The 25313-nt window shown below is 38.9% G+C and overlaps 1 protein-coding gene across 1 annotated transcript; it reads right to left on the minus strand.

Moving 5' to 3' along the window:
• Window positions 1-1134: 1134 nt before the first annotated feature.
• Prl5a2 (prolactin family 5, subfamily A, member 2) lies at window positions 1135-7477 on the minus strand. Its single transcript, NM_001044702.1, has 5 exons — window positions 7390-7477; window positions 5519-5694; window positions 3026-3133; window positions 2193-2387; window positions 1135-1486 (listed from the first exon to the last, which is right to left on the minus strand). Exons 1-5 carry the CDS (start codon window positions 7418-7420, stop codon window positions 1298-1300), a joined length of 699 nt encoding a protein of 232 aa, NP_001038167.1. The 5' UTR covers window positions 7421-7477; the 3' UTR covers window positions 1135-1297.
• Window positions 7478-25313: the final 17836 nt, after the last annotated feature.

Genomic DNA, 25313 nt, shown 5'->3' on the forward strand with positions numbered 1-25313 from the left:
GAACTAAACATATTTTTGTTTCTCTGTTTCCTATTTATAGTCATTATATTTCTTTCTTTTACTTTATTCCTAGTTATGATTGTAAATACCATTTACATAATAATGGACACCCTTTTCTTTCTCATGACTTTAAGGAAAAGGCTTTCTGTGTCTTTGTCATTGTATATATAATGCTGGCTAGAGGTTTATCACATGTTTCTTTTCTTATCTTACCTTATCTCTTCTTATCTGGTTCCTTCAGATTTTTTTCCACCTTTATTAAATTGGGTATTTCTTATTTTCATTTCGAACATTCTTCCCTTTCCCAGTTTCCAGGCCAACATCCCCCTAACCCCTCCAGCTTTCCTTCTGTATGGGTATTCCCCTCCCCATCCTCCCCCCATTACTGCCCTCCCCCCAAGAATCCCATTCACTGGAGGTCCAGCATTGGCAGGACCAAGGGCTTCCTTTTGCACTAGTGCCCTTACTAGGCTATTCATTGCTACTTATGCACTTGGAGCCCAGGGTCAGTCCATGTATAGTCTTTGGGTAGTGGCTTAGTCCCTGGAAGCCCTGGTTAGTTGGCAAAATTGTTCATATAGGGTCTCGAGCCCCTTCAGCTCTTTCAGTTAATTCTCTGATTCCATCAATGGGGGTCCCATTCTCAGTTCAGTGGTTTGCTGCTGGCATTCTCCTATGTATTTGCTGTATTCTGGCTGTGTCTCTCGGGAGAGATCTACATCTGGTTCCTGTCAGCCTGTACTTCTTTGCTTCATCAATCTTATCTAGTTTGGTGGCTGTATATGAATGCTATCACATTCTGGACTGACAAATTCAAGGAACTTCATGATAGTGAAGTGCACAATACTAGCAGTTTTCTTTCTCAGTACAGTATGAAAATTGATTCATGGTGGGTGCTGGCTTTGATAAAGTATACCATGATTTCCTTGTCCTTGGTAAAATTATGTCTCACTCACCAAGTCTACTCATTTGTCCTGCATTGACTCACAGTGTTTCTAACTCAAGTTGCTCCCATCTTATTTTGATGGAAAACATTACTTCTTAAGTATTTGATAGGGATATCTCCATGCCTTTGATAGGTTTGCAATTCAATGGACAAAAGAAATTTTACAAATTATTCTATTCAGACTTAATATTTTTAAAGCATTGGTTTTTAATATCCCAAGAAGAGTCCCTTATTTCATAAGTATACATTGAGAAGTTATAAAATTAACAAAAACATTAAGAGGAATGGGTCCCTATTGCAATATATCATCCCATCTGGTTCTGAGCATTTCAGAACACATAGGATGGAGACTTAGCATTTTCCATGGATCATTTTGCACCTCAGGACCTTCACATGACTTGCAATCTTTTCTGCATCATAACTCACGCAGCCCAGAAGGGCGTGATAGAAGGTAAGGCGAGAGGGATTATTTAGCAGATGCAATGATGGAAGTCCAGCTGAGGCAGGGTTGTCCTCATCTTCCTCAAGTTCAAGACGAACCTAATCAGCAAATGATAGGCATTTATTAAACATGGTATTAATAGTCTTCCATATTGCTTTTGAATATGGAATAAAGATTTGGGAGACACTTAGGAAAGCAAATATTCCACCAAAATATAGGTTTTTATGATCCTGGGGCAGGAGTATGTCCCCTAAAGAAAAGATAGAGATTTCTACTTGACTGTAGATGTGTGTTTGACTAAAGACAGTAGAAGACCTAGTGTCAGCTTTCCTAAGAAGGACCTTTCTGTGTCTTGGGTATTTCTAAGGTACCAGTTGTGCATCTTGATTTTGTTAATTCACTGTTTTCCTTTGCTTGCTTTCAAGCAAATCTACCTCCCACCTACTATGAGGAAACAAAGCCACAGAAATGATAAGGACTGCACTTGGTGGTTTTGATATGGACAGATCGGTGATGCTGTGATAAGATCTTCAAAATCTCAAAATGTCTTCACTTTGTGAAGGAAGGATGCTGTGCAAAGTGGCGTGAGGAGAAGTTACGGCCTCCTGAGAGCTCTGGGTTGTGCATTTGAGTTCAAAACCTTTGAGAAAGCTGGAGTGGCCCACAATTTCTTAGGACATGAGGGTATCTATGCGTATGGCTACATTACACTCTTCCAAGAGAGATACTTCAAATGCATTGGTCTCTACCAGGGACCAGCTTTCATGAATGAGAAAAACCAAGTAATGAAAGGCAGGAACTCACCAATTTGAGCAATGACTTGACTTCTTTTAGTACACTTGTGAGTCTTGTGAATTTTGCAGCTATTTTTCTGACATTAGATATGAAAGCTCCAACACCAGGAATTGATTTCAGATCATCCATATCTGCTGCTACCTCACTCAGGGTGTTGTTCCAGCCAAGGAGTGTATCTATGGTCACTTTCAAGAGGACCTCAGACTAGGAAAACATTGAGAATCAAATTAAGTATAGAACTGCAGGAAGAATTGCATATGATACCTACAGTAGTATTCATAGGCTGTGTTATACAATTTTTCAGGATCATATGCTGCAGTGTTAGTAGAGTACTTGGTGAGTACTTAAACATGGAATAGCTCTTAATAGATATTCCCTTCTCTCACTTTCTTTCACATTTTCAATTATTGATATGCATGCAAATATACAGAGTGTGAATAGGAGATGTGCAAAAAATTTAAGGAACACAGATTACATGTGGTGCATGTCCATATATTTGATGAGTTACTAAAGACATTAAGATTGGTTATGTCAAGGGATAGATTGGAAAACTGTATATTATTCCTATTTAGAAGATTATAATATGCCAATACTGCACCAGAGGTCATATTTGTCTCTTGTGAAACACATGCAGTATTTTGCAAGATGTCCTTTCAAAGACCAAGGAGGAGGCATCCACATCAGCTGAGAAGTGTCCTTTTTCCTTGGATTGCTCAGTTTTCTATTTTTTAAATTTTAAATTTTTAAATCTTTATTTCTGTCATGAACTGCAGTTTGGCAGAGCCAGTGCATTTCTTCTGTTGATTTGATTATTTGAGGAAAAAATTGCACTGAGGACTCACCTGAATCTCTTGTTCTTGTATTGTGATATTTGAAACAGGGAGGGAATAATTGGAGCACACCAGGGGGATTGTGTCTGAGAAGCCTGAAACTGAAGAGTATTCTTTATCCTGGAAATCATGAGAACATTCACAGAATTGGGGAACAGAGTTAGTGAATTCATGTCCTGGAAAATAATGTTTGATCTTGCTTACTACTACAGGATGAGCACCATATATCATATATAAATTTAGGAATGAGGAAAGTGAAGCATTGGTGTAGTTAGTGTGTTGTAGCTGTAATCTCACTTTCCCAGCTAATTATTTTAGCCTACGAAATTTCTTCCTTCCTTCCTTCCTTCCTTCCTTCCTTCCTTCCTTCCTTCCTTCTTTTCTTTCTTTATCTTTCTCCTTTCTTTCTTTTCTTTCTTTCTTTCTTTCTTTCTTTCTTTCTTTCTTTCTTTCTTTCTTCCATCCTTCCTTCCTTCCTTCCTTCCTTCCTTCCTTCCTTCCTTTCTTTCTTTCTTTCTCTCTTTCTTTCTATGTTTCTACCTTAGGAAGTTGTTTTATGATATGAACATGTCTGAATGGAGATTGACTATAAGAACTAACAAACAAGTAAATGATATATACAAGCATACACATAAAACCATGATTAAGCTAAGTGAAGAAATACTTGTTTATTCATTTAAAATTCAGGAACCAGTTTTATACTTAAGTTCTAATATATTGAAAAAGAACTTTGATCTGTCTTTGCTGACAGTAATGCTGAATGAGTTATTCATCACTTTACTGCCAGGTCACAAAGAAACTATGGCTAAAGTCACTCAATACCTGTGGCTCCTCCCAGCAATGCTCACCTTGCCCCTTACCCTAAATATCTTCAACTGCTTGGCTGTGCTTTGCTTCCCTTTCCCTAGCTTCGCATTCCTTTAGAAACTTGTGACAATCACTAGGTGCTTTCTTGCTCCTTGACTTGCCTTGGCCTCTTTTCTCAGCTCTCTCTTGGCTTCATGTCTGTGTCCCACTTTCTGTTGCTTCTCCTTTTGTTATTTATTTATTTATTTTAATTTTCAGTACTTATTTATATATTTACATTTAAATATTTATATGTTTACGAAATGCTGCTTCATCTCCCATTCTTCCTGCACAATGTCTCTCCCTGAAACCCTTCCCTTTTCTTCTCAGAACTTAGGGTTCCTTCTGAGTATCCCCTTCTGCCCCACTCTGGCACATCAACTCTTTGGCAGATTAGGAACATCCTCTTCCATTGAGAGCTTACTAAATTCTTCAATTTGTTTTTCTCTTTGTTTTGCATGTTTTCTAAAGAGTTTTTATTTGACAATAAGAAGGATTAAAAAGGAAACTATTAAACACTTGATCTTTAATGATGCTCTTTCCTAGAATATATATATCTGTTTTTGGGAACCGTTGGTTTCCTGTTATTTCAGTTATCAATTGCTACTATCATTCAGTGCATGCACCTTGACAATAACAATTTCCTGCAGAATTCAAAGTATAATTTGCTGATTGTATTTGAATCAGACATTAGAAACTCAAGCACAATATTTTCAGAAATACTATACAATGAAGAACTAAAATGTAAAACAGATAATATACTTAATATTAACATATTATTTATTGACATTGCATTTTATTAAATATACTATTTAAAATGCTTATTTAAATTCTATAGTGAGCAAAATATTAAAGATTAATGAATTATTAAGGATCATAAGAAACTGTAAGACTACCCATCAAGAATGCAGAATAAAAGAAATTTGAGTAATTAAACAGGACATCTTGAGTGTGCTAGTGTACATATGAGAGGCTTTCATGGCAAGTCACTGTTGTTTGAAGTCCTTGTCTATGTTGCCACCTTAACAGACATGGAGGGGTCAACAATATCCTTCAGAGCACGTTCACCATAAGACAGAGTATAGTTATATTTGGAAAACTATTTGCTCTAGAGTTATAAGCTTATATTTTAAAATGAGTCCCAACTCTGGGGATTTCTGGGAAGCTCCTATTCTTACAATTATCATTACCACTATTGATTTTCTCCTCCTGCATTATTTCTTTCACTTTAGTTCTGATTAATTCATGCCATACCCTAGAACCGTTCTGCTTTCTTGGGTTACCTCCTTTGCACTAAGTGAAACATGCTGACAGAAACTGGCCCCTAGCACCCAAAAGAGGAGTGCCGAGAGTGTTTTCAGCTATGGATTTTAGGGTTTTGCGTAACAAGGGGAAATATTCTAATTTAAAAAATTAGAAACACCAAAATGTGTTTTAGAGGAAAAGAATTAGTGAAAGACGTTTCCCCCTTAAATGTATAGATTTCATCAAACTGTTTTGGTTTTTTAGTTCTTCCTCAGTAGCAAATGGCTAATTGTGCCTGTGTAGGTATATTATATGATATTTACACCACATTGCTTCTCCCCTGAGCTGAAGTACTGCCCAAATATTGTTTGATAAGTCCCATTTGGAGAAGTCAGGATTTAGTGAGGTACTTACAAACTCATTGAATATTTCAGAAGTGAGATGATTGGTGTTCTCAGATATGCTGTGTGCCTGATTAAGCAAGTTCTCAAGAGTCAGCTGGCATTGCCCATTTATTACTTCACACATGGGCAAAGAGACCACATTCTCCCACAGAAGCAGGTTTGACAATGGCAGTATCAGGAGTGCCCCTGGCATAAAGAAAGAAATTACTTCCATGATCTATCCATGTGAAGTTACAAGGATCACCCTGTCCAGGGAGGCCTTGTCAAGACACAGAGCACTTCCTTGCACAACCTAGTACATTTGAGCTGACTTGGGAAAACAAACATCATCCACTGTGAAAATTACCTCAATTCTCTATCCTTCATGCTATGATAAGACAAGGTGCTAGGACCTGTGCTCTGATCACATGTACCTTTCAAATTTGTGACAATGATTTGAGCTGATTTCATCACAAAGCTCGTTTGGCAGATAGACCCCAAAACATTGGTAATTTGTCACTGCAAGAGGAAAGATCAAGTGTGTACCACATTAAAAAGGTTTCTAAGCATTAGGGATGGTGCCCAGAGGGCTTTCAGAAATAAATATATGAGGAACAAGCTGGGGTGTGGTGTGCCATAAAGTATGAAGACTAGAGCTACAATCTCCTGAATCTAAGCAAAAGCCTGGTGGGGGTTCAAACCCTTGGCAAGTCCAGCCTTCTTATGAGGCAGAGACAGGGAATCCCCAGAGAAAGCTGGATAGAAAAACTAGCTGTACAGGTAGATTGGGATTATAGTTGAGATGACTCAGTGAATAGGAGGATGAGCTATTAAAGATGATTCTTGACATAAACCTCAGGCCTCCAAGGATCACACATGCATGAGAAGATTATACATGCACATATAAATCAGATGCATACACATGAAAATGAATATAGGCAAACCCTCCAAAAAACAAAAGCAGGAAAACACAAACCAAAACACACATACACATGCACACACACACACACACACACACACACACACACACACACACACACAACTTTGTTTATTGAAGAGACATCAGTTTAGAAATGTTACTTTTTTCTTTCATGTTTCATAAAATAAACTCATTTGTTACAAATTTAAATTTCTATATTCCTTTTGTTTTTGAATTGATAATATACTTATGTCATTTTGTATGGTCATTCTTTTCTAAATCTTCCCATGTAACTCTCTTTGCTTCTTTTTCAATCCATAGCCTCTTTATCCATTAATTATTGTTACATATATGTACATACTCAATTTTCTTAAATATATTATCAATAATATAAAGAAAAAGCTTGACATTAGCATGTTTTTCATCTTACAATATCATTTAGTTTGAGGCAAATTGTCAAGACAATATAAGACACACATCTGTTAGTGTTTACTTCAGGCTGAGAGTGAGAATTTCATTAGGTTGATTCAAGTTAGTTGGTCTAGAGCAGTGACCTAGAACCAGCAAAGTTTGCCTGCTTCCTTTTGGAATTGTAACAGCTTGGATCTATACTTTCATGTGGTATCATTCCAGATAAATTCTCATTTGAGGTGGATCATTCCATGTCCTAAGGATGCTCTATCCAGTTGAGTTAGTGCCCAGCTCTCTCAAGATCCTACACAATAGATGTGAATTATATGAATATCTTGTTCTCCTCTGTTATTCCTACTTATATCACACAAACTCAAGAATTTGCTACATTTCTGTGGAAGAAGAAAGTTTTCTTTAAGAATTGTTGAGTTAAAAGTCTCAATGGACTTGTGTCTTTCATAGCAAAGATTGTAAATGTTGTTAAGCACTTCATGAAACAAAGCATTATATCTAAGAGGAGGTTTGTATAAAATTAACTCCTTCAGGAGAAGCAAAAATGAATAAATACTTACAGGAGTGTGGTCGAGTCAAAGACAGCTGCATCTCTTAAAATTTTCAACAGTATGGACACCAGCTGAGGAGAGCTACTTTTGTAGAATCCTTCCTTCAGATAACCTCCCACCACATATATAGTTCTCCGGACCACACCCAAAGGTGTGTACAAAAAGCTGCAGAAGGAAATGATACATGAAATACCAGGTGAGGGTCCTGTGACCTTTATTCTTCCAGGAATGTTGACAGTCTCATCACCATTATGGTTGTCCTAGACACATCTGTATCATTGTCATTATCTCTACACATGGCTTTCAGTTAGATTATAAAGCAGCACTTCTTGGTGTCACTTCAGAGGAATGCAGCAATTTCCTAATGCTTCTCCATTTCCCTCAGGTTCTCCCAGTCTGCTATCAACTCTTCTGCAATGATTCCTGGTCAATGAAAAGTGTGATAAACTCTTTTTTGATTCCCTTTTGAGATCTGGAATACCATGTCACAGCAAGAATAATAAAAAATAACATTATTTTAATGGGTATGTCTCTCTCCCAGTAGCCACCAGCCTCTATGTAGTTGGTCTTTCTACCTAGAATGAAAACAGCTGTCAGGTATGGTGTAGATGTGTTTTGGGTTTCCATTGTGATCACCAGGGTAACTCTTACAAAGGACAAGATTTAATTGGGACTGGCTTATACTTTCAGAGGCTGAGTCTATTGTCATCATGGCAGGAAGTATGGCAGCCTGTAGGCAGACAAAGTGAGGGTGGTGCTGAGAGTTTTCTATCTAGATCTGAAGGTAACCAGGAAGAGACTGACTCTTCTGGGGGTAGCCAACAGGATGATCTCCAAGCCTACCTGCATAGTGACACATTTGCACACAATGTCACACCTACTCCAATAACATCATACCTGTTAATAGTGTCACTGCTTGGGTCAAGCATATTCAACCACCACAGCATATCACATTTATACATCATAATAACTGTAAGCCTCTCTATTGAAAAAGGTTAGGACTCTCACAGCCATGGATTTTGTCACAGGTTAGAATACAAAATATGTATTCCAATTTCAAACCCATCTTTAACCAAATTGGAAGTTGGTTGTGTGTGTGAATGTTATGCCACTATTGGAATAACAGTTAAATTTTTTCTAAATTTGTGATTTTCTTAGCATCCAGTTTCTCAGGTCATCTCTTGATCATCCATCCTAGTGTCCAGTATATTTTGGCATTAACAAATCAGAAGGCACAGTTCTAGTCCCTAGCTCAGGCTCAGACTTATCTATCTATACTTCAAACAAAAGCCTATTATGTCTTCATTATTAGGCTCTCCAATTTGGGTTTTCACATATGTAAGACAAGCATGTGTGCTTTATGGAGGACCTTTGAGGCCTCCTTGGATAAACAAAGTCAAGACAGTAAGTACCTTGTCACTGTCACTTGTCAATAACATTATGGCTTCTGTGCTTTTTTTCCTACCATGTGCTACAACTGTGTTGAAATTCCTAACAGTTAGGTTTACAGTTCATTTAAAAATGTAAGATAAGTTAGTATTGCATTATGCCAATTTTCAGGTGGAGTGGGCATGGCCTCTGAATATTTTATGCTACCTTCTCTACATAAATGAAATTTATTGAGGAATGTACCATGCAGGGATATCCTAGAAACACCAACAAGGGTTATGAAAATGTAAAAAAAAAATCTAATTGCTTTCAGAACTATTTCCTCTTGGTGCCTTCAACAGACTTATTTATCTCTAATATACTATTGTTTTCCATAATCCATTTGACTTCCTCATCTTTGGCCTTAAAAGGCCAAGCAGCTGGCAAGATCCAGCCATCCTTTTCTGGCAAGGTCAAGTGGATGGTACTCATTGGCATTGGCTACACTCCTTCATTTCACTGGCTCCAAATATCTGGTCTACTCCAGGATGGTTTTGTAATAGCTTCCTGTTGATACATCCTGTAGTTTGGTTTTCCTAGTGATTTTCATTTTGGTTATGTACAAAGTTCAACTTACAATATATCCCCTCATGGAGTGCTCCAACATTGGTATATATAGGTTGTAGTCTATATGCAGATGAGGTTTGCACAAGGTAGGTCAAGACCATGATTGGACAGTAAAACAATAAGGCAGCAATAAAACATTTGTAAGGCAGGAGAGAGAAGGAGAAGGAAGGAGAATCAAGATGGAGGAGACCAGATCCAGGTGATTTTGAATTTCCAAGGTAGTTGGGATGGATTTCTGTAGGCAAATTTGTCTTATATATGTGGGCAGATTATGTGCTGTCAACTAGTTGTGAATCTATTGTGTGGATGCATTGTGGATTGAGAATTTAACACATAAATCTGTTTGTTGGGTTTTAGTTTGTTGAGTGTTAGTTTTAATGGGTTGTTGGAAATTGGATTGTAAACAGAACAGCAGCAGAGAGTTATGAGAGGATAGCTGCTGCTGGGACAAGTGGGTGAGACACTTTGCTGACTAAGATGAAAATATTCCACAGATGCAATGTGGCCCTACCTTGACAGCACTAGCTCAGGATAAAAGAAACCATTTTTTTTGTTGTTGTTTGTTTTTGTTTTGTTTTGTTTTTTTAAATAATTACCACAAGTGGCAAGCCAATGTGTTAGGCAAGAATCCACTAAAAGTTGAGGTTTTCAGCCTGAGAAAGTTTTACTTTTTAAGTAAGAGGGGCCCAGCATCACATTGAGTCTCATGATGTTGCTGGCAAGGGAATCTTATAAACAATAGAAACAGAAGTAGTTTGCTGGCAGGCTTAGGCCCCCTGCTGTGAAAGGTGCAGGCTACTCTTAGCCACAGAGAGCTAAAAAATGGAAGCTGTCTGCTTAGATGTTGATTAGAGTATGAATTATTTAAAAGCCTGGTTTATTTGTTTTTAGAATACTTATATAAAGAGTTTGTCTAAATCACATGGGGAATTTTACCCACAATTTGGAGCTAGATAGAAATAAATAAAAGTCTGTAACACCTGGCAGAGTGAATATAGACTTATATTATAGACGTTATTAATAAATAAAAGTCTGATGCTCCAGGTAGAGAGCTTACCAGATAGATGGTAATATTTTGGTCTACAGGATACTCAGATTCTCGCTAATGTGGGCTCTACAGGAATGTTGGATTAAAATCCTGGTTTGACAAGTTGCCTCCTTTGTAATGATAGGCATTAATGGGTATGAGAGAGTACAAAGGTCATACGAATCACATGGGAATTTTCATCCACATTTCAGAACTCAGATAGGAAAAATGTATTTTGCCAATTATAAAAATTTTTATAGTACTCGGAATGTAACTGAACTGATTCCATAGCTCCCTGCACCCAAAGCCCTTGAGGGTGAGAGCTGAACTCCCAGAAGTATAGAAAATTCTGAGACCTCAGGACAGACTGCTATTTCTGCCCATTTCTGCCCACACTCCTGGCCCAAGAGGACACTGCATAGTGCATCTGGATACAGGGATACCTGAGCAGTCAATGTGAGGAACCTGATGGTTTCTGCCTGTGCCCGGTAGTGAACTGAACCATTCCCACAGCTCCCTGTAGCAGTATCAGAAGAAATTCAAAAAAATCATCAGATCCTACTACAAAAACCTATATTCAACAAAAATTGAAAATCTGGAGGAAATGGACGATTTCCTAGACAGATACCAGGTACTGAAGTTAAATCAGGAACAGATAAACCATTTAAACAACCCCATAACTCCTAAAGAAATAGAAGCAGTCATTAAAATCTCCCAATAAAAAGAGCCCAGGTTCAGATGGGTTCAGTGTAGAATTCTATCAGACCTTCATAGAAGACCTCATACCAATACTGTCCAAACAATTCCACAAAATTGAAACAGACGGAGCACTACTGAATTCCTTCTATGAACCCACAATTACTCTTGGGCCTAAACCACACAAAGAGCCAACAAAGAAAGAGAACTTCAGACCAATTTTCCTTGTGAATATTGACGCAAAAATACAGCAATAAAATTCTCACAAACTGAATCTAAGAACACATCAAAATGATCACCCATCATGATCAAGTAGACTTAATCCCAGGTATGCGGGGATGGTTCATATAAGGAAATCCTTTAACGTAATCTACTATATAAACACATTCAAAGGAAAATACCACATGATCATTTCATTAGAGGGAGGGAAAACATTTGACAAAATTCAACTCCATTTCATGACAAAAGACCTAGAAAAATCAGAAATTCGAAGCCCATATCTAAACATAATACAAACAATATGTAGCAAACCAGTAACTAACATTAAACAAAATGGAGAGAAACTTGAAGGAATCCCACTAATTTCTGGGACTAAACAAGGCTGCCTACTCTCTGCCTTCTACTTCAGTATATGTCTTGAAGTCCTACACAGAGCAGTCAGATAACGGAAGGAGGTCAAAGGGAAACAAATTGGAAAGGAATAAGTCAAAATATCAGAATGTGCAGATGATATGCTAGTATATTTAAGTGACCTCAATTGTTCCATCAGAGTACTACTAAGCCTGATAAACAACTCCAGTAATGTGCCTGGTTTTAAAAGTAATTCAAACAAATTATTAGCCTTCCTCTACTCAAAGGGAAACAGGCTGAGAAAGAAATTATGCATATGACACCCTTTAAAAATAGTTCCAAATAATATAAAATTCATCAGTGTGCATCTAACCAAGGGAGTGAAAGACTTGTATGACAAGAACTTCAAGTCTCTCAAGAAAGAAATTGAAGAAGATTGCCGAAGATGGAAAGACCTTAAATCCTCATGAGTTGGCAGGATTAATACAGTAAAAATGGCCAGTTTGCAGAAAGGAATTTACAGATTCAATGCAATCCCTATTCTCAGGTGAGGAATATCGAATGGATGAGAAGTACCTAAAGAAATGCTCAACATACTTAGTCATCAAGGAAATGCAAATCAAAACCACCCTGAGATTCCACCTCACACCAGGCAGAATTGTTAAGATCAAAATCTCAGGTGACAGCGGATGCTGGTCAGGATGTGTAGAAAGAGGAACAAACCTCCTTGTTGGTGGGACTGCAGACTGTTTCAATCATTCTGGAAATAGGTCTGGAAGTTCCTCAGAAAATTGGACATTGCACTACCTGAGTACCCAGCAATACCACTCTTGGGCATATACCCAAAAGATGGTCCAACATAAAACAAAAACACATTCTCCGCTATGTTCTTGCCATCTTTATTTATAATAGCCAGAAGCTGGAAAGAACCCAGATGCCCGTCCACAGAGGAATGGATACAGAAAGTGTGGTACATCTACACAATGGAATACTATGCAGCTATCAAAAGCAATGACTTCATGAAATTCATAGGCAAAGGATGTAACTGGAAAATATCACCCTGAGTGAGGTAACCCAATCACAGAAAAACACACATGGTATGTACTCTTTGATATGCAGGTATTAGCCTAAATGCTCTAGTTACCCTAGATGTACAGAACACATGAAAGTCAAGAAGGATGACCAAAATGCGGATTCCTCTGTCCTTCTTTAAAAGGGGAACAAGAATACACTTAGGACGGTATAGGGAGGCAATGTTTAGAAAAGAGAGTGAAGGAACGCCCATTCAGAGACTGCCCCTCATATGACCCATACATTTACATCCACCAAACTAGATAAGATGGATGAAGCAATGATGTGCAGGCTGACAAGAACCAGATATAGATCGCTCCTGAGTGACACAGCCAGAATATTGCAAATACAGAGGCAAATGCCAGCAGCAAACCACTGAACTGAGAACCGGAACCCCGTTGAAGGAATCAGAGAAAGGACTGAAAGAGCTGAAGAGGCCTGCAACCCCATATAAACAACAATGCCAACCAATGAGAGCTTCCAGGTATGAAGCCACTACCCAAAGACTATACATGGAATGACCATGGCCTCCAGCTGCATAGGTAGCAATGAATAACCTAGTAAGGGCACCAGTGGAAGGGGAAGGCCTTGGTCTCGCCAATCCTGGACCCCAAGTTAATTGGATTCTTGGGGGAAGTGTGCTAATGGGGGGAGGATGGGGAGGGGAAAACCAATATAGAAGAGGAGTGTGAGGGGATAGGGGGATGTTGGCCTGGAAACCAGGAAAGGGAATAATGTTTGAAATGTAAAGAAGAAATACCCAATTTAATAAAGATGGAAAAAAATGCTGTAAAATAAAAAGAAAGAGCAAATCACCGAAGAGGAGTATAAAGCAGGAAACAATCAAACTCAGGGCTGAAATCAACCAAGTAGAAATGAAAAGGACTACACAAAAAATCAACAAAACCAGGAGTTGTTTCATTGAATAAATCAATATGATAGATAAACCCCTAGCCAGACTAAGCAGTGGGCAGAGAATGTATCCAAATTAACAAGATCAGAAATGAAAGGGAAACATAAAAACAGAATCTCGAAGAAATTAATAAAGATCACCACATCCTACTGCAAAAGCCTATATTCAGCAAAACTGGAAAATCTGGAGGAAATGGACAATTTTCTAGACAAATATGAGTCGCCAAAGTTAAATCAGGAACTGATAAAACATCTAAATATCCTCATATCTCCTAAAGAAATAGAAAAAGTGATTAAATGTCTCCCAACAAAAAGATCCCAGAACAAGATGGGTTTAGTGCAGAATTCTGTCAGATGTTCATAGAAGACCTCATACCAATACTGTCCAAACTGTTCCACAAAATTGAAACAGACGGAGCACTACCAAATTCCTTCTATGAAGCCACAATCACTTTTCTCCCTAAACCACACAAAGACCCAACAAAGAAAGCATACTTTAGACCAGTTTCCCTTATGAATATTGACTCAAAAATACATCAATAAAATTCTCACAAACTGAATCCAAGAACACATCAAACTGATGATCCATCACAATCCAGTAGGCTTCATCCCAGGAATGCAGGGCTGGGTCGATATAAGGAAACCCATCAATGTAATCCACTATATAAGCAAACTCAAAGACAAAAAAAACACACGATCTTTTCATTAGAGAGTGAGAAAACATTTGACAAAATTCAACACACTTTCATGATAAAGGACCTGGAAATATCAGGAATTCAAGGCCCATGTCTAAACATAATGCAAGCAATATATAGCAAATCAGTAACTAACACTAAAGAAAATGGAGAGAAACTTAAAGCAATCCCACTAATATTGGGGAGTAGACAAGTTTGCCCACTCTCTCCCTTCATATTCAGTATAGTTCTTGAAGGCCTAGCCAGAACAATCAGATAATGAAAGGTCAAATGTATACAAATTGGAAAGTAGAATACAAAATATCCCTATTTGCAGATGATATGCTAGTATAGTTAAGTGACCCCAAAAGTTCCACCAGAGAACTACTAAGCCTGATAAACAACTTCAGTAATGTGCCTGGTTTTAAAAGTAACTCAAACAAATTATTAGCCTCCATTACTCAAAGGAGAAACAGGCTGAGAAAGAAATTATTGATATGACACCCTTTACCAATAGTACCAAATAATATAAAATACATCGGTATGAGTCTAACCAAGGAACTGAAAATCTGTATAAAAAAAACTTCAAGTCTCTCAAGACAGAAATTGAAGAAGATCTCAGAAGATGGAAAGACCTCCTATCCTCATTAATTGGCAGGATTAACACGGTAAAAATGGCCATTTTGCAAAAAAGTAATCTATAGATTCATTGCAATAGGCATTCACAGGTGAGGAATATCGAATGCCTGAGAAGTACCTAAAGAAATGCTCACCATCCTTAGTCATCAGGGAAATGCAAATCAAAAACACCCTGAGATTCCACCTCACACCTATCAGAATTGCGAAGATCAAAATCTCAGGTGACAGCAGATGCTGGTGAGGATTTGGAGAAAGTGGAACACTCCTCCATTGTTGTTGGGATTGCAGACTGATTCAACCATTCTGGAAATCAGTCTCGAAGTTCCTCAGAAAATTGGACATTGCACTATTTGAGTACACAACTATACCTCTCTTGGACACATAACCAAAAAAGGTGCTCCAACATGTAGAAAAGACATGCTCCAAAATGTTCACAGCAGCCTTATTTATAATAGGCAGAAGATTGAAAGAACCCAGATGCACTTCCAGAGAGGAATGGGTAAAGAAAATGTGATACATCTACACAATGGAATACTACTCTGCTATTAAAACAATGACTGCATGAAATTCATAGGGAAATGAATGGAACTGGAAAATATCACCCTGAGTGAGGTAACCCAATCAAAGAAAAGCACACATGGTGTGCCCTCATTGATATCTGGATATTATTCCAAAATTTCTAATTAATCTAGATGCACACAACACATGAAACTCAAGAAGGAAGACCAAAATGCAGATTCCTCACTCCTTCTTTATAAGAGGAACAAGATACACTTAGGATGAGATAGGGAGTCAAAGTTTAGAACAGAGACTGAAGGAACGTGCATTCAGAGCCTCCCATACATATGGCCCATATGAAAGATCCCCCCATGAGTCTTAACTCAGAGCTGTATCAGGCTTGAACGAGCCCAGGCACGCCCAGATACCTAGGGCCAAGTCACCATTAAAATTAACAGACCATAAAAGGAAAGGAATACAGAACAGACCAGGAGTAGCGGATCTGACTCACAGGCCACCTGGCAGGAAGGAATAAGCCCCTAGCCACTGACATTCAGGACGTCCCAGCCCGCACGTACTCTCTTACGTTACAACCTCATTCGAATATGATTCAAACCTGCCAATGTGTGTAGCTATACCTTATTACCTCATCATGTGAAATAGCCAATCCTCTGTGAACATGTCTATATGCCTCGTTTAAATACACCAATCCCCGTAACTATGCATCTGCTTCTGTACGCCCGCTTCTGCTTCCCCAAACCCTATAAAAGCCCCATGCTGGAGCTGCTGGGCGCGCAAGTCCTCCGAAGAGACTGTGTGCCCGCAGGTACCTGTGTTTTCCAATAAACCCTCTTGCTGATTGCATCCGAGTGGACTCGGCTCGGTCGTTGGGCACTTGGATCTCCTGAGGGAAAGGTCCTCTCCGGGGGTCTTTCACATACATATACAGCCACCAAACTAGATAAGATGGATAAAGCAAAGAAATGCAGTGTAACAGGAACCGGATGTAGATCTCTCCTGAGAGACACAGCCAAAATACAGCAAATACATAGGTGAATGCCAGCAACAAACCACTGAACTGAGAACCGGACCCCCATTGAAGGAATCAGAGAAAGGGTTGAAAGAGCTGATGGGGCCTGCGACCCCATATGAACTACAATGCCAACCAACCAGAATTTCCAGGGACTAAGCCACTATGCAAAGCATATACATGGAATGACTCTGGGCTCCAAATGCACAGGTAGTAGAAATAGCCTAGTAAGGTCACATTTGAAAGGGGGAAGGCCTTGGTCCTGCAAATGCTGTAGCCCCAGTGAATGTGATTCTTGGGAAAGGGCAGCAATATGGAGAAGATGGGGAAGGGAACATGCATATAGAAGGGGAGAGTAAGGGGTTAAAGAGATGTTGGTCTGGAATGCGGGAAAGGGAATAAAATTTAAAATGAAAATAAGAAATACCCAATTTAATAAAGATGGAAAAAAGAACTCTAGAAGAACAAAAAACAAATACAGTGAAGAGGAGTAGAAGACAGTGAACAATCAGACTCAAGGCTGAAATCAACCAAGCAGAAATGAACAAAGAACCAACAAAACCAGGAGTTGTTTCATTGAATAAATCAAGAAAATAGATAAACCCTTAGCAGGACTAACCAGAGAGCAGAGACTGTATCCAAATTAACAAGAGCAGAAATGAAAGAGAGACATAACAACAGAATCTCGAGGAAATTAAAAATAGATCACCATATGCTACTACAAAAGCCTATATTAAGCAAAACTAGAAAATCTGGAGGAAATGGACAATTTTCTAGACAAATATGAGTCACCAAAGTTAAATCAGGAACTGATAAACCATCTAAATATCCTCATACCTCCTACAGGAATAGAAACAGTTATTTAAAGTCTCCCAACAAAGAAGAGACCAGGACAAGATGGGTTTAGTGGAGAATTCTGTCAGGCCTTCATAGAAGACCTCATACCAATACTATCCAAACTATTCCACAAAATTGAAACAGACAGAGCACTGCCAAATTCCTTCTATGAACCCACAATTACTCTTGTACCCAAACTACACAAAGACCCAACAAAGAAAGCACACTTCAGACCAATTTCCCTTATGAATATTTACACAAAAATACATCAATAAAATTCTCACAAACTGAATCCAAGAGCACATCAAAATGATCATCCATCATGATCAAGTAGGCTTCATCCCAGGTATGCAGGGATGGTTCAATATAAGGAAATCCATCAACGTAATCTAGTACATAAACAAATTCAAAGAAAAATAACACAAGATCATTTCATTAGAGGGTGAGAAAACATTTGACACAATTCAACACCCCTTCATGATAAAAGACCTAGAAAGATCAGGAATTCAATGCCCATATCTAAACATGATACAAGCAATATGTAGTAAACCAGTGACTAACATTAAACATAATGGAGAGAAACTTGAAGCAATTCCAATAATTTCAGGGACTAGACAAGGCTACCTACTGTCTCACTTCTCATTCAGTATAGTTCTTGAAGTCCTAGCTAGAACCATCAGATAATGAAAGGAGGTCAAAGGGATACAAATTGGAAAGATAGAAATCAAAATATCCATATTTGCAAATGATATGCTAGTATATTTAAGTGACCCTAAAAGTTCCATCAGAGAACTATTTTTTTTTTTTTTTTGGAGCTGGGGACCGAACCCAGGACCTTGCACTTGCTAGGCAAGCGCTCTACCACTGAGCTAAATCCCAAACCCCTATCAGAGAACTATTAAGCTCGATAAACAACTTCAGCAAAGTTCCTGATTATAAAATTAACTCAAACAAATTATTAGCCTTCCTCTACTCAAAGGATAAACAGGCTGAGAAAGAAATTATGCATATGACACCCTTTACAAATAGTCCCAAGTAATATAAAATTCATCGGTGTGAGGCTAACCAAGGAAGTGAAAGACCTGTATGACAAGAACTTTAAATCTCTCAAGAAAGAAATTGAAGATCTCAGAAGATGGAAAGACCTCCCATCTTCATGAATTGGCAGGATTAATACAGTAAAAATGGCCATTTTGCAAAAAAGAAAGCTACAGATTCAATGCAATCAAAATTCTCAGGTGAGGAATATCAAATGGCTGAGAAGTACCTAAAGAAATTCTCAACATCCTTAGTCATCAAGGAAATGCAAATCAAAACCACGCTGAGATTCTACCTCACACCTATCAGAATTTATAAGATCAAAATCTCAGGTGACAGCAGATGCTGGCAAGGATGTGGAGAAAGAAGAACACTCCTCCATTGTTTTTGGGATTGCACACTGGTTCAACCATTCTGGAATTCAGTCTGGAAGTTCTTCAGAAAATTGGACATTGAACTACCTGAGGACCCAGCTATACCTCTCTTGGGCATATACCCAAAGATGCTCCAATATATAATAATGACATATGCTCCATTATGTTCATAGCAGCCTTATTTATAATAGCCAGAAGCTGGAAAGAACCTAGATGCTCTCAAGAGAAGACTGTATACAGAAAATGTTGTACCTCTACACTATGGAATACTACTCAGCTATCAAAAGCAATGACTGCATGAAATTCATAGGCAAACGAATGTAACTGGAAAATATCACCCTGAGTGAGTTAATCCAATCACAGAATAACACACATGGTATGCACTCATTGATATGTGGGTATTAGCTCAAATGCTCAAATTACCCTCGATGCACAGAACACATGAAACTCAAGAGGATGACTAAAATGGCGATTCCTCATTCCTTCTTTAAAAGGGGAACAAGAATACACTTAGGACCGTATACGGAAGCAAAGTTTAGAACAGAGACTGAAGGAACACCCATTCAGAGACTGCCCCACGTATGACCCATATATTTATAGCCACCAAACGAGATAAGATGGATGAAGCAAAGATGTGAAGGCGGACAGGAATCAGATGTAGATCTCTCCTGAGAGACACAGCCAGAATACAGCAAATATATAGGCGAATTCCAGCAGCAAACCACTGAACTGAGAACAGGACTCCCGTTGAAGGAATTAGAGAAAGGACTGAAAGAGCGGAAGGGTCCTGTGACCCCGTATCAATAACAATGCCAACCAATCAGAGCTTCCAGGGACTAAGCCAAAGACTGTACATGGAATGACCCTGGACTGCAACTGCATAGGTTGCAATGAATAAACTTGTAAGGGTCCCAGTGCAAGGGGAAGGCCTTGGTCCTGGCAAGGCTGGACCCCCAGTGAATGGGATTCTTGTCTGAAGGGTGGTAATGGGGTGGTGGGGAAGGGAAAACCCATATAGAAGGGGAGGGTGAGGTGTTAGGTTGATGTTGGCCTGGAAACCGGGAAAGGGGATAATGTTTGAAATGTAAAGAAGAAATACCAAATTTAATAAGATGGAAAGAAAAAAAAAAACAAAAACGATGTAGAACCAAAGGAAGCAAATACACCGAAGAGGAGTAAAAGGCAGGAAACAATCAAACTCAGGTCTGAAATCAACCAAGTAGAAATGAAAAGGACTACACAAAGAATCAACAAAAATAGGAATTGTTTTATTGAATAAATCAATATGATAGACAAACCGTTAGCCAGACTAACCAGAGAGCAGAGAATGTACCCAAATTAACAAGAGCAGAAATGAAAGAGATACATAACAACGGAATCTCAAGGAAATTAAAGGAGATCACCGCATCATACTACAAAAGCCTATATTCAGCAAAACTGGAAAATCTGGAGGAAATGGACAATTTTCTAGACATATAGGAGTCCAAAAACTCGAATTACCCAAGATACAATTCACAGACCACATGGAGCTCAAGAAGAAAGATTACCAAAATGTGGATCCTTCATTCATTCTTAAAATGGGGAACAATAATATTCATAGGAGGAAATATGGAGACAAAGTATGGAGCAGAGACTGGCAGAATAGCCATTCATAGCCTGCCCCACCTGGAGATCCACTCCATATTCATACAGCCATCAATCCAAGACAATATTGCTGATGCCAGAAATAAGTGCCTGCTGACAGGAGCCTGACATAGCTGTTTCCTGAGATGCTCTGCTAGAGTGTGATAAATATAGAGGCAGATGCTAGCAGCCAATCATTTAACTGAGAATATAGTCTTCAATGGAGGAGTCAGAGAAATGATTGAAGGACCTCAAGGTTCTTTCAACCCCATAAGAACAATAATACCAACCAACCAGAGTCCCCAGGTACTAAACCAGTACCCAAAGACTATACATGGACAGACCAATAGCTCCAGCTGCTTGTGTAGCAGAGGATTGCTTTGTTGAACACCAGTGTAAGGAGAAGCCATGGGTCCTGTGAAAGCTGGACCTCCCAATGTTGCGGAATGTCAGAGGTGGGGAGGAGGGAAGGGTTGGGTGGTTGGGTCGAGGAACACAATCATACAAGAAGGGGGTGGGGGAATGGGATGGGTGTTTATGGATGGGAATGAAAAAGGGGATAACATTTGAAATGTAAATAAAATAATATCCAACTAAAAATTAAAAATGAAAAAAGATTAAATGACTTGATGCACCAACGGATCTATTGATAGTGCATTCTTAGATGATAATGACAATAGGCAGGTAGACCTTTGTGAAGGGACCATTAAAAGACCATAACTTTAATATTTTCTGGTTTTCAAACAATAATAAAGAGTCTTAAAAATATATTCTAATTTGTATGCAAAGTTCAGAGAATAAAATAGTCCCAGGTATCTGGCTATTTTATCATAATACAATAAAGTCATTATTCTCAGGTGATAACCAACGTAAGGCAAGAGGCATCCACAGATTTTTAACGTGAGATATAAAGAAGATCAAAACATAGAGTCCAAGCACTCATATAAATAACATTGCAGTCACAGGCAGAGAAGCTTTGTGGATCAGAGTGACCATAATTGACATATAAATTTACAAAGCACTAAAGGAACAATGATGGGATCAGAAAAGCAAGTCCCTCAAGGGAGAATATAGGAATATTTTTGATAACATCAAATGACTTTGTAGGAAGGGGATGACAGAGCTATTGTCTGTGATACTTATGGGATTGAGGCACAGGTCACTGAAGGAATGAAGTGGTGCCAGTGATTTGACAGTGTACCTACTGTTCTGAAGAAAAGATATCTCCTGAGGAGGGAACCACATCTGCCTGTTTCTTAACAGGACAATCAATGTTGTTTATGTGGGAGAGCCATGCAGTGCAACAGAGACATGATATTGAATTATGATATTCTTCAGTGCCTTATGAGTTGGAAGAATGTTTTATTTTTTTGGTGAATAATGATATCAGGTGGACCACAATTCATGGCATTCTTAGACTGAACTGGAGAGAACAGCATCAGTGGAAGGATGGAATGAAGTTAGCTTGTTCTAGGCATACATAGCCGTAATTCCTACTATGATCCTGTAGTGTCACTATCTCCACTATAAGAAACAAATTTTAGGAATGAGTGTGATTTTTGGTACATGTGATATATATTAGAGTTGGGAAGTCTCACCAAGGATGGACTGCATCTAAATATATTGTACTTGTGTGTTGGGAAGGAGTAATAGGCTAAGAAGGAATGCCAAAGATAGGGCATTAGTCACAATGACCTACAAACTTTCAATAGAAATATATGGTCAGTAAGCGATCTGTCTGAATTCAATTAGATTCGTGTATGTCATGCAGTGTGGTAGTACTGCTGAAGACAATGAGTCTTCTCATCTGTTTGCACCATGTCAGGCAAAATAGTACAGGTTGCTAACACCTTGCCAGCCCTTTGGGGATATCTGAGGTTGAGAAAGCCTAATAATTTATGGAGACCAATAGTGCACTACCAGGAGCTAAATAAATAGTAAAAAGCCTCCCATAAAAAGCCTGTGGAGTTCAACTTTGATTCAAATGATTGAAAAATACTAATGGGATCTTTTTATACTTTAGTAGACATAGCTAATGTTTATAAGATTCCCTTGGATGCTGAATCCCAAAATGAATGTTACTTGCTAGGAGAAGGCCATAGAAGTCTTTAGAGGCCATGCACTCCTTCTGTACAAGGTAATATTAGATAACACTGGCACCTCATATCTTGCAGATTCAGAAAACCATCCAGTAGAATACTAAACATAACAGCTAAGAACATAAAAGTTAGTCTTGTGCATGTTGCTCAAACACGCAAAAGAGCCATAAGGTCATTGACAAATGTCACTGACAAGTTGACTCTTGTCCTAGGAGTTTTTTTTTTTTTAAACAAGCGAGACACTAAAGGCCTCCATAGAGCACAGGTATTGGAGTTGTGTGTATACCAAAAACAAATGTTTAGAAGTTATTGATGAAACTACAATAGGCTCTGATTTCAGAGTATGAATAACTAAATCTGGTCCTGAGCTAGGGGCTGGCAATGTGCCTGCTAACTTGTTAATGCCAAAATATACTATGTTGGATACTGGGGTGAAGGATGAAGAAATGTCCTGCTAAAGTGCACCTTAACACAATTACAAAGTCAGACAAAATATAACTATTATTCCAGTAGTGGCAAGACATTCATGGATACAACCAAATAATCACCTTGTGATTTGTTTAAAGACTTGTTCAAAATGGGCTCCCATGTTCTGTATTTTAAGCGATGTGAAAATTTGTGGCTTGAGAGATACTAATCTTGCATAAGAGGAAGGCTTACACTATTATTTTGATAAATAGATGTGTTGTGCCTATGATCTTTTCAAAATACATTTATACCACACATGAGAGCGCTTGACAGCCTAGAGTAGCAAAGACGAGTTCCCCAGTGGTTGGTGGTAATTGGGAGATAGTCATATGGATAAAATTTTGTTATTATTCTATTATTGTTACCACGACATGGTGGGCTAATGCTCATAAAGGAATCACAAGGAAGTTTTTCACACAAAGTTTACCAGGAAACTTTGCAGAAGTGTTGACAGCAGAGTATGAGATCCTGCCGGAAAGAATGAAGCATTACAAAATTGCTGCATTCCTCTGCAGTGACACCTTACAGTGCTGCTTTATGATCTAACTGGAGGCCATGTGCAGAAATAAGGATGACAATATAGATGTAGCTAGGATTGCCATAATGGCAATGAGACTGTCAACTTTTTCCAAAGAGTCATAGTCACAGGACCCATACTTGGGATTTTACATATCATTTCCTCTTGCAGCCCATCGCTGCACATCTTTTGATGGGTAATAGCTGGTGAAAAGTTAACTGCATATTCTAGAGAAATAGTTCTCAGTTGGTATCCACATTACAGTGATTTCTCAGAGACGCAGTTCTCTTCGACTTTGCTGCACACCTGTAAATATTTCTATCCGCATGTTCCTTATAGTTTTGCACTAAACTGTACTTGGATACGATACTTTCTTAGATTCATGCAGTAGTTTAAAAATTTATTACCTTTGTCTTAAAAGGAATAGGATACAATAGACTCTTAGATCAAACAAAAATCCCATCCTGCAGAGAAATGTAGTGATTTCTAGAGTTTGTGTTGTCATCTTTGACATAGGGAAGGGTAATAGGTATTTGATATCTCTTACATAGAAACTAGGAAGATCTTGGCATGATTCCAAATGTTCATGACAGCTTCAGGACAAGGAATGATCAATCTCAAAATGGGAATTTATCTGGAATGAGACCACAGGAGTCTATAGGTTCAATTTGTCATAAGTCCAGAATGAAGCCTTCTTTTGCTTCCACATCATGGCTCTGGACTGGGTGACTTGAATCAGCCTAATGAAACTTTCAGGTCTCAGCCTAAGGCAGACAGATGTGTGTCTTACATTGTCTTGAGGAGTTGGCTCAAGCCAAATGATTTTGCTAAAAGAAAAGCTTGCCAATGTCAAGGATTTGCCTTTGTATATTTGATAATAAAATTTAAAAAACTGAGTGGATACTTGAAGGCATGTTGTCGCACGCCTAACGTCCTGCCAGCAAGAACATGTGCGGACACCAGGATCCTTCTGTAGCAAAGTGTTTATTGCATCTTGAAGAGGAAGAGCGAGCCCCAGAATGGCGCTGCTTATATACACCCTAATGTGGCCTGTCCACGCCTGATTGGTCGCTTACCCATGATCTCATTGGCACGTCCCGGGGTGGGCAAAGACTTGGCGCGAACACACTCTTGCACATGCGCACACAGCTAGTTTCCTGAAAGGAAGTTGGGCTGGCGCAGCGGAAGCCAGTGCCATCTTGTAATGGCGAATGTTATCGCAGCTTTCCACGTGGGGCACAGCGGAAGCCAGCGCCATCTTGTGACGGCGAATACTATCGCAGCTTTCCACATCTCCCCCTTTTTGTTTTACTAGAATGAGGCTGGTCTAGGCCTCTGCAGTTACGTCCATCTGCTGTGGCTCCTGTCTTAGGTCGTTCCTCTAATGTCACAGCCTTATCTGTCGTAGGGTAACCCTATCGTCACCGGGCCCCGTGTCTTAGATTGGTCTGTGCATGAGGAAAGTTGCCCGTCTCTGGATACCGCAGTGCTGTGTGACAGTAACTGCTAAACGACCTAGGGCAAACTCTACAAAAGAGGCCAGCCAGAAAATGAGTTAGTGGGGAAATCATGATTACCCTATCGCGTGTAATGAGGAAACCTCAGCGATGTAGAAGGGCTGATCAAAGAATCATTGAGTCTCTCTCATCCCAGTGCAATGGATTCACAAATCCATGGGGTGCAAGAGCAGAGAACTCAGATGCCAACTAATTCCTGAGCATAGATAACCAAATTCCAGGGGAGGCCCCTTGTTCAATGGCCACATGTGCTTGAGTGACAACAACCTTGTCACGTTTCTGTTGAGATCTGAGTTTGCAAACCAACCATAGCATGAACACTAATCCACAGCATAGGGCTGTGCCAAA

The sequence above is a fragment of the Rattus norvegicus genome, chromosome 17 (genome assembly GCF_036323735.1).
Source record: "Rattus norvegicus strain BN/NHsdMcwi chromosome 17, GRCr8, whole genome shotgun sequence".
Taxonomy (NCBI): domain Eukaryota; kingdom Metazoa; phylum Chordata; class Mammalia; order Rodentia; family Muridae; genus Rattus; species Rattus norvegicus.

Coding starts and splice junctions, on each gene's coding strand:
- Prl5a2 (NM_001044702.1), bottom strand. CDS start 7,420: ATGCAGCTGTCTTTGACTCGACCACACTCCT. Junction 5,695..7,389: donor TTTGACTCGACCACACTCCT/GTAAGTATTTAT, acceptor TCTTTATGCCAG/GGGCACTCCTGATACTGCCA. Junction 1,487..2,192: donor TCAAGTCATTGCTCAAATTG/GTGAGTTCCTGC, acceptor TTTGCTGATTAG/GTTCGTCTTGAACTTGAGGA.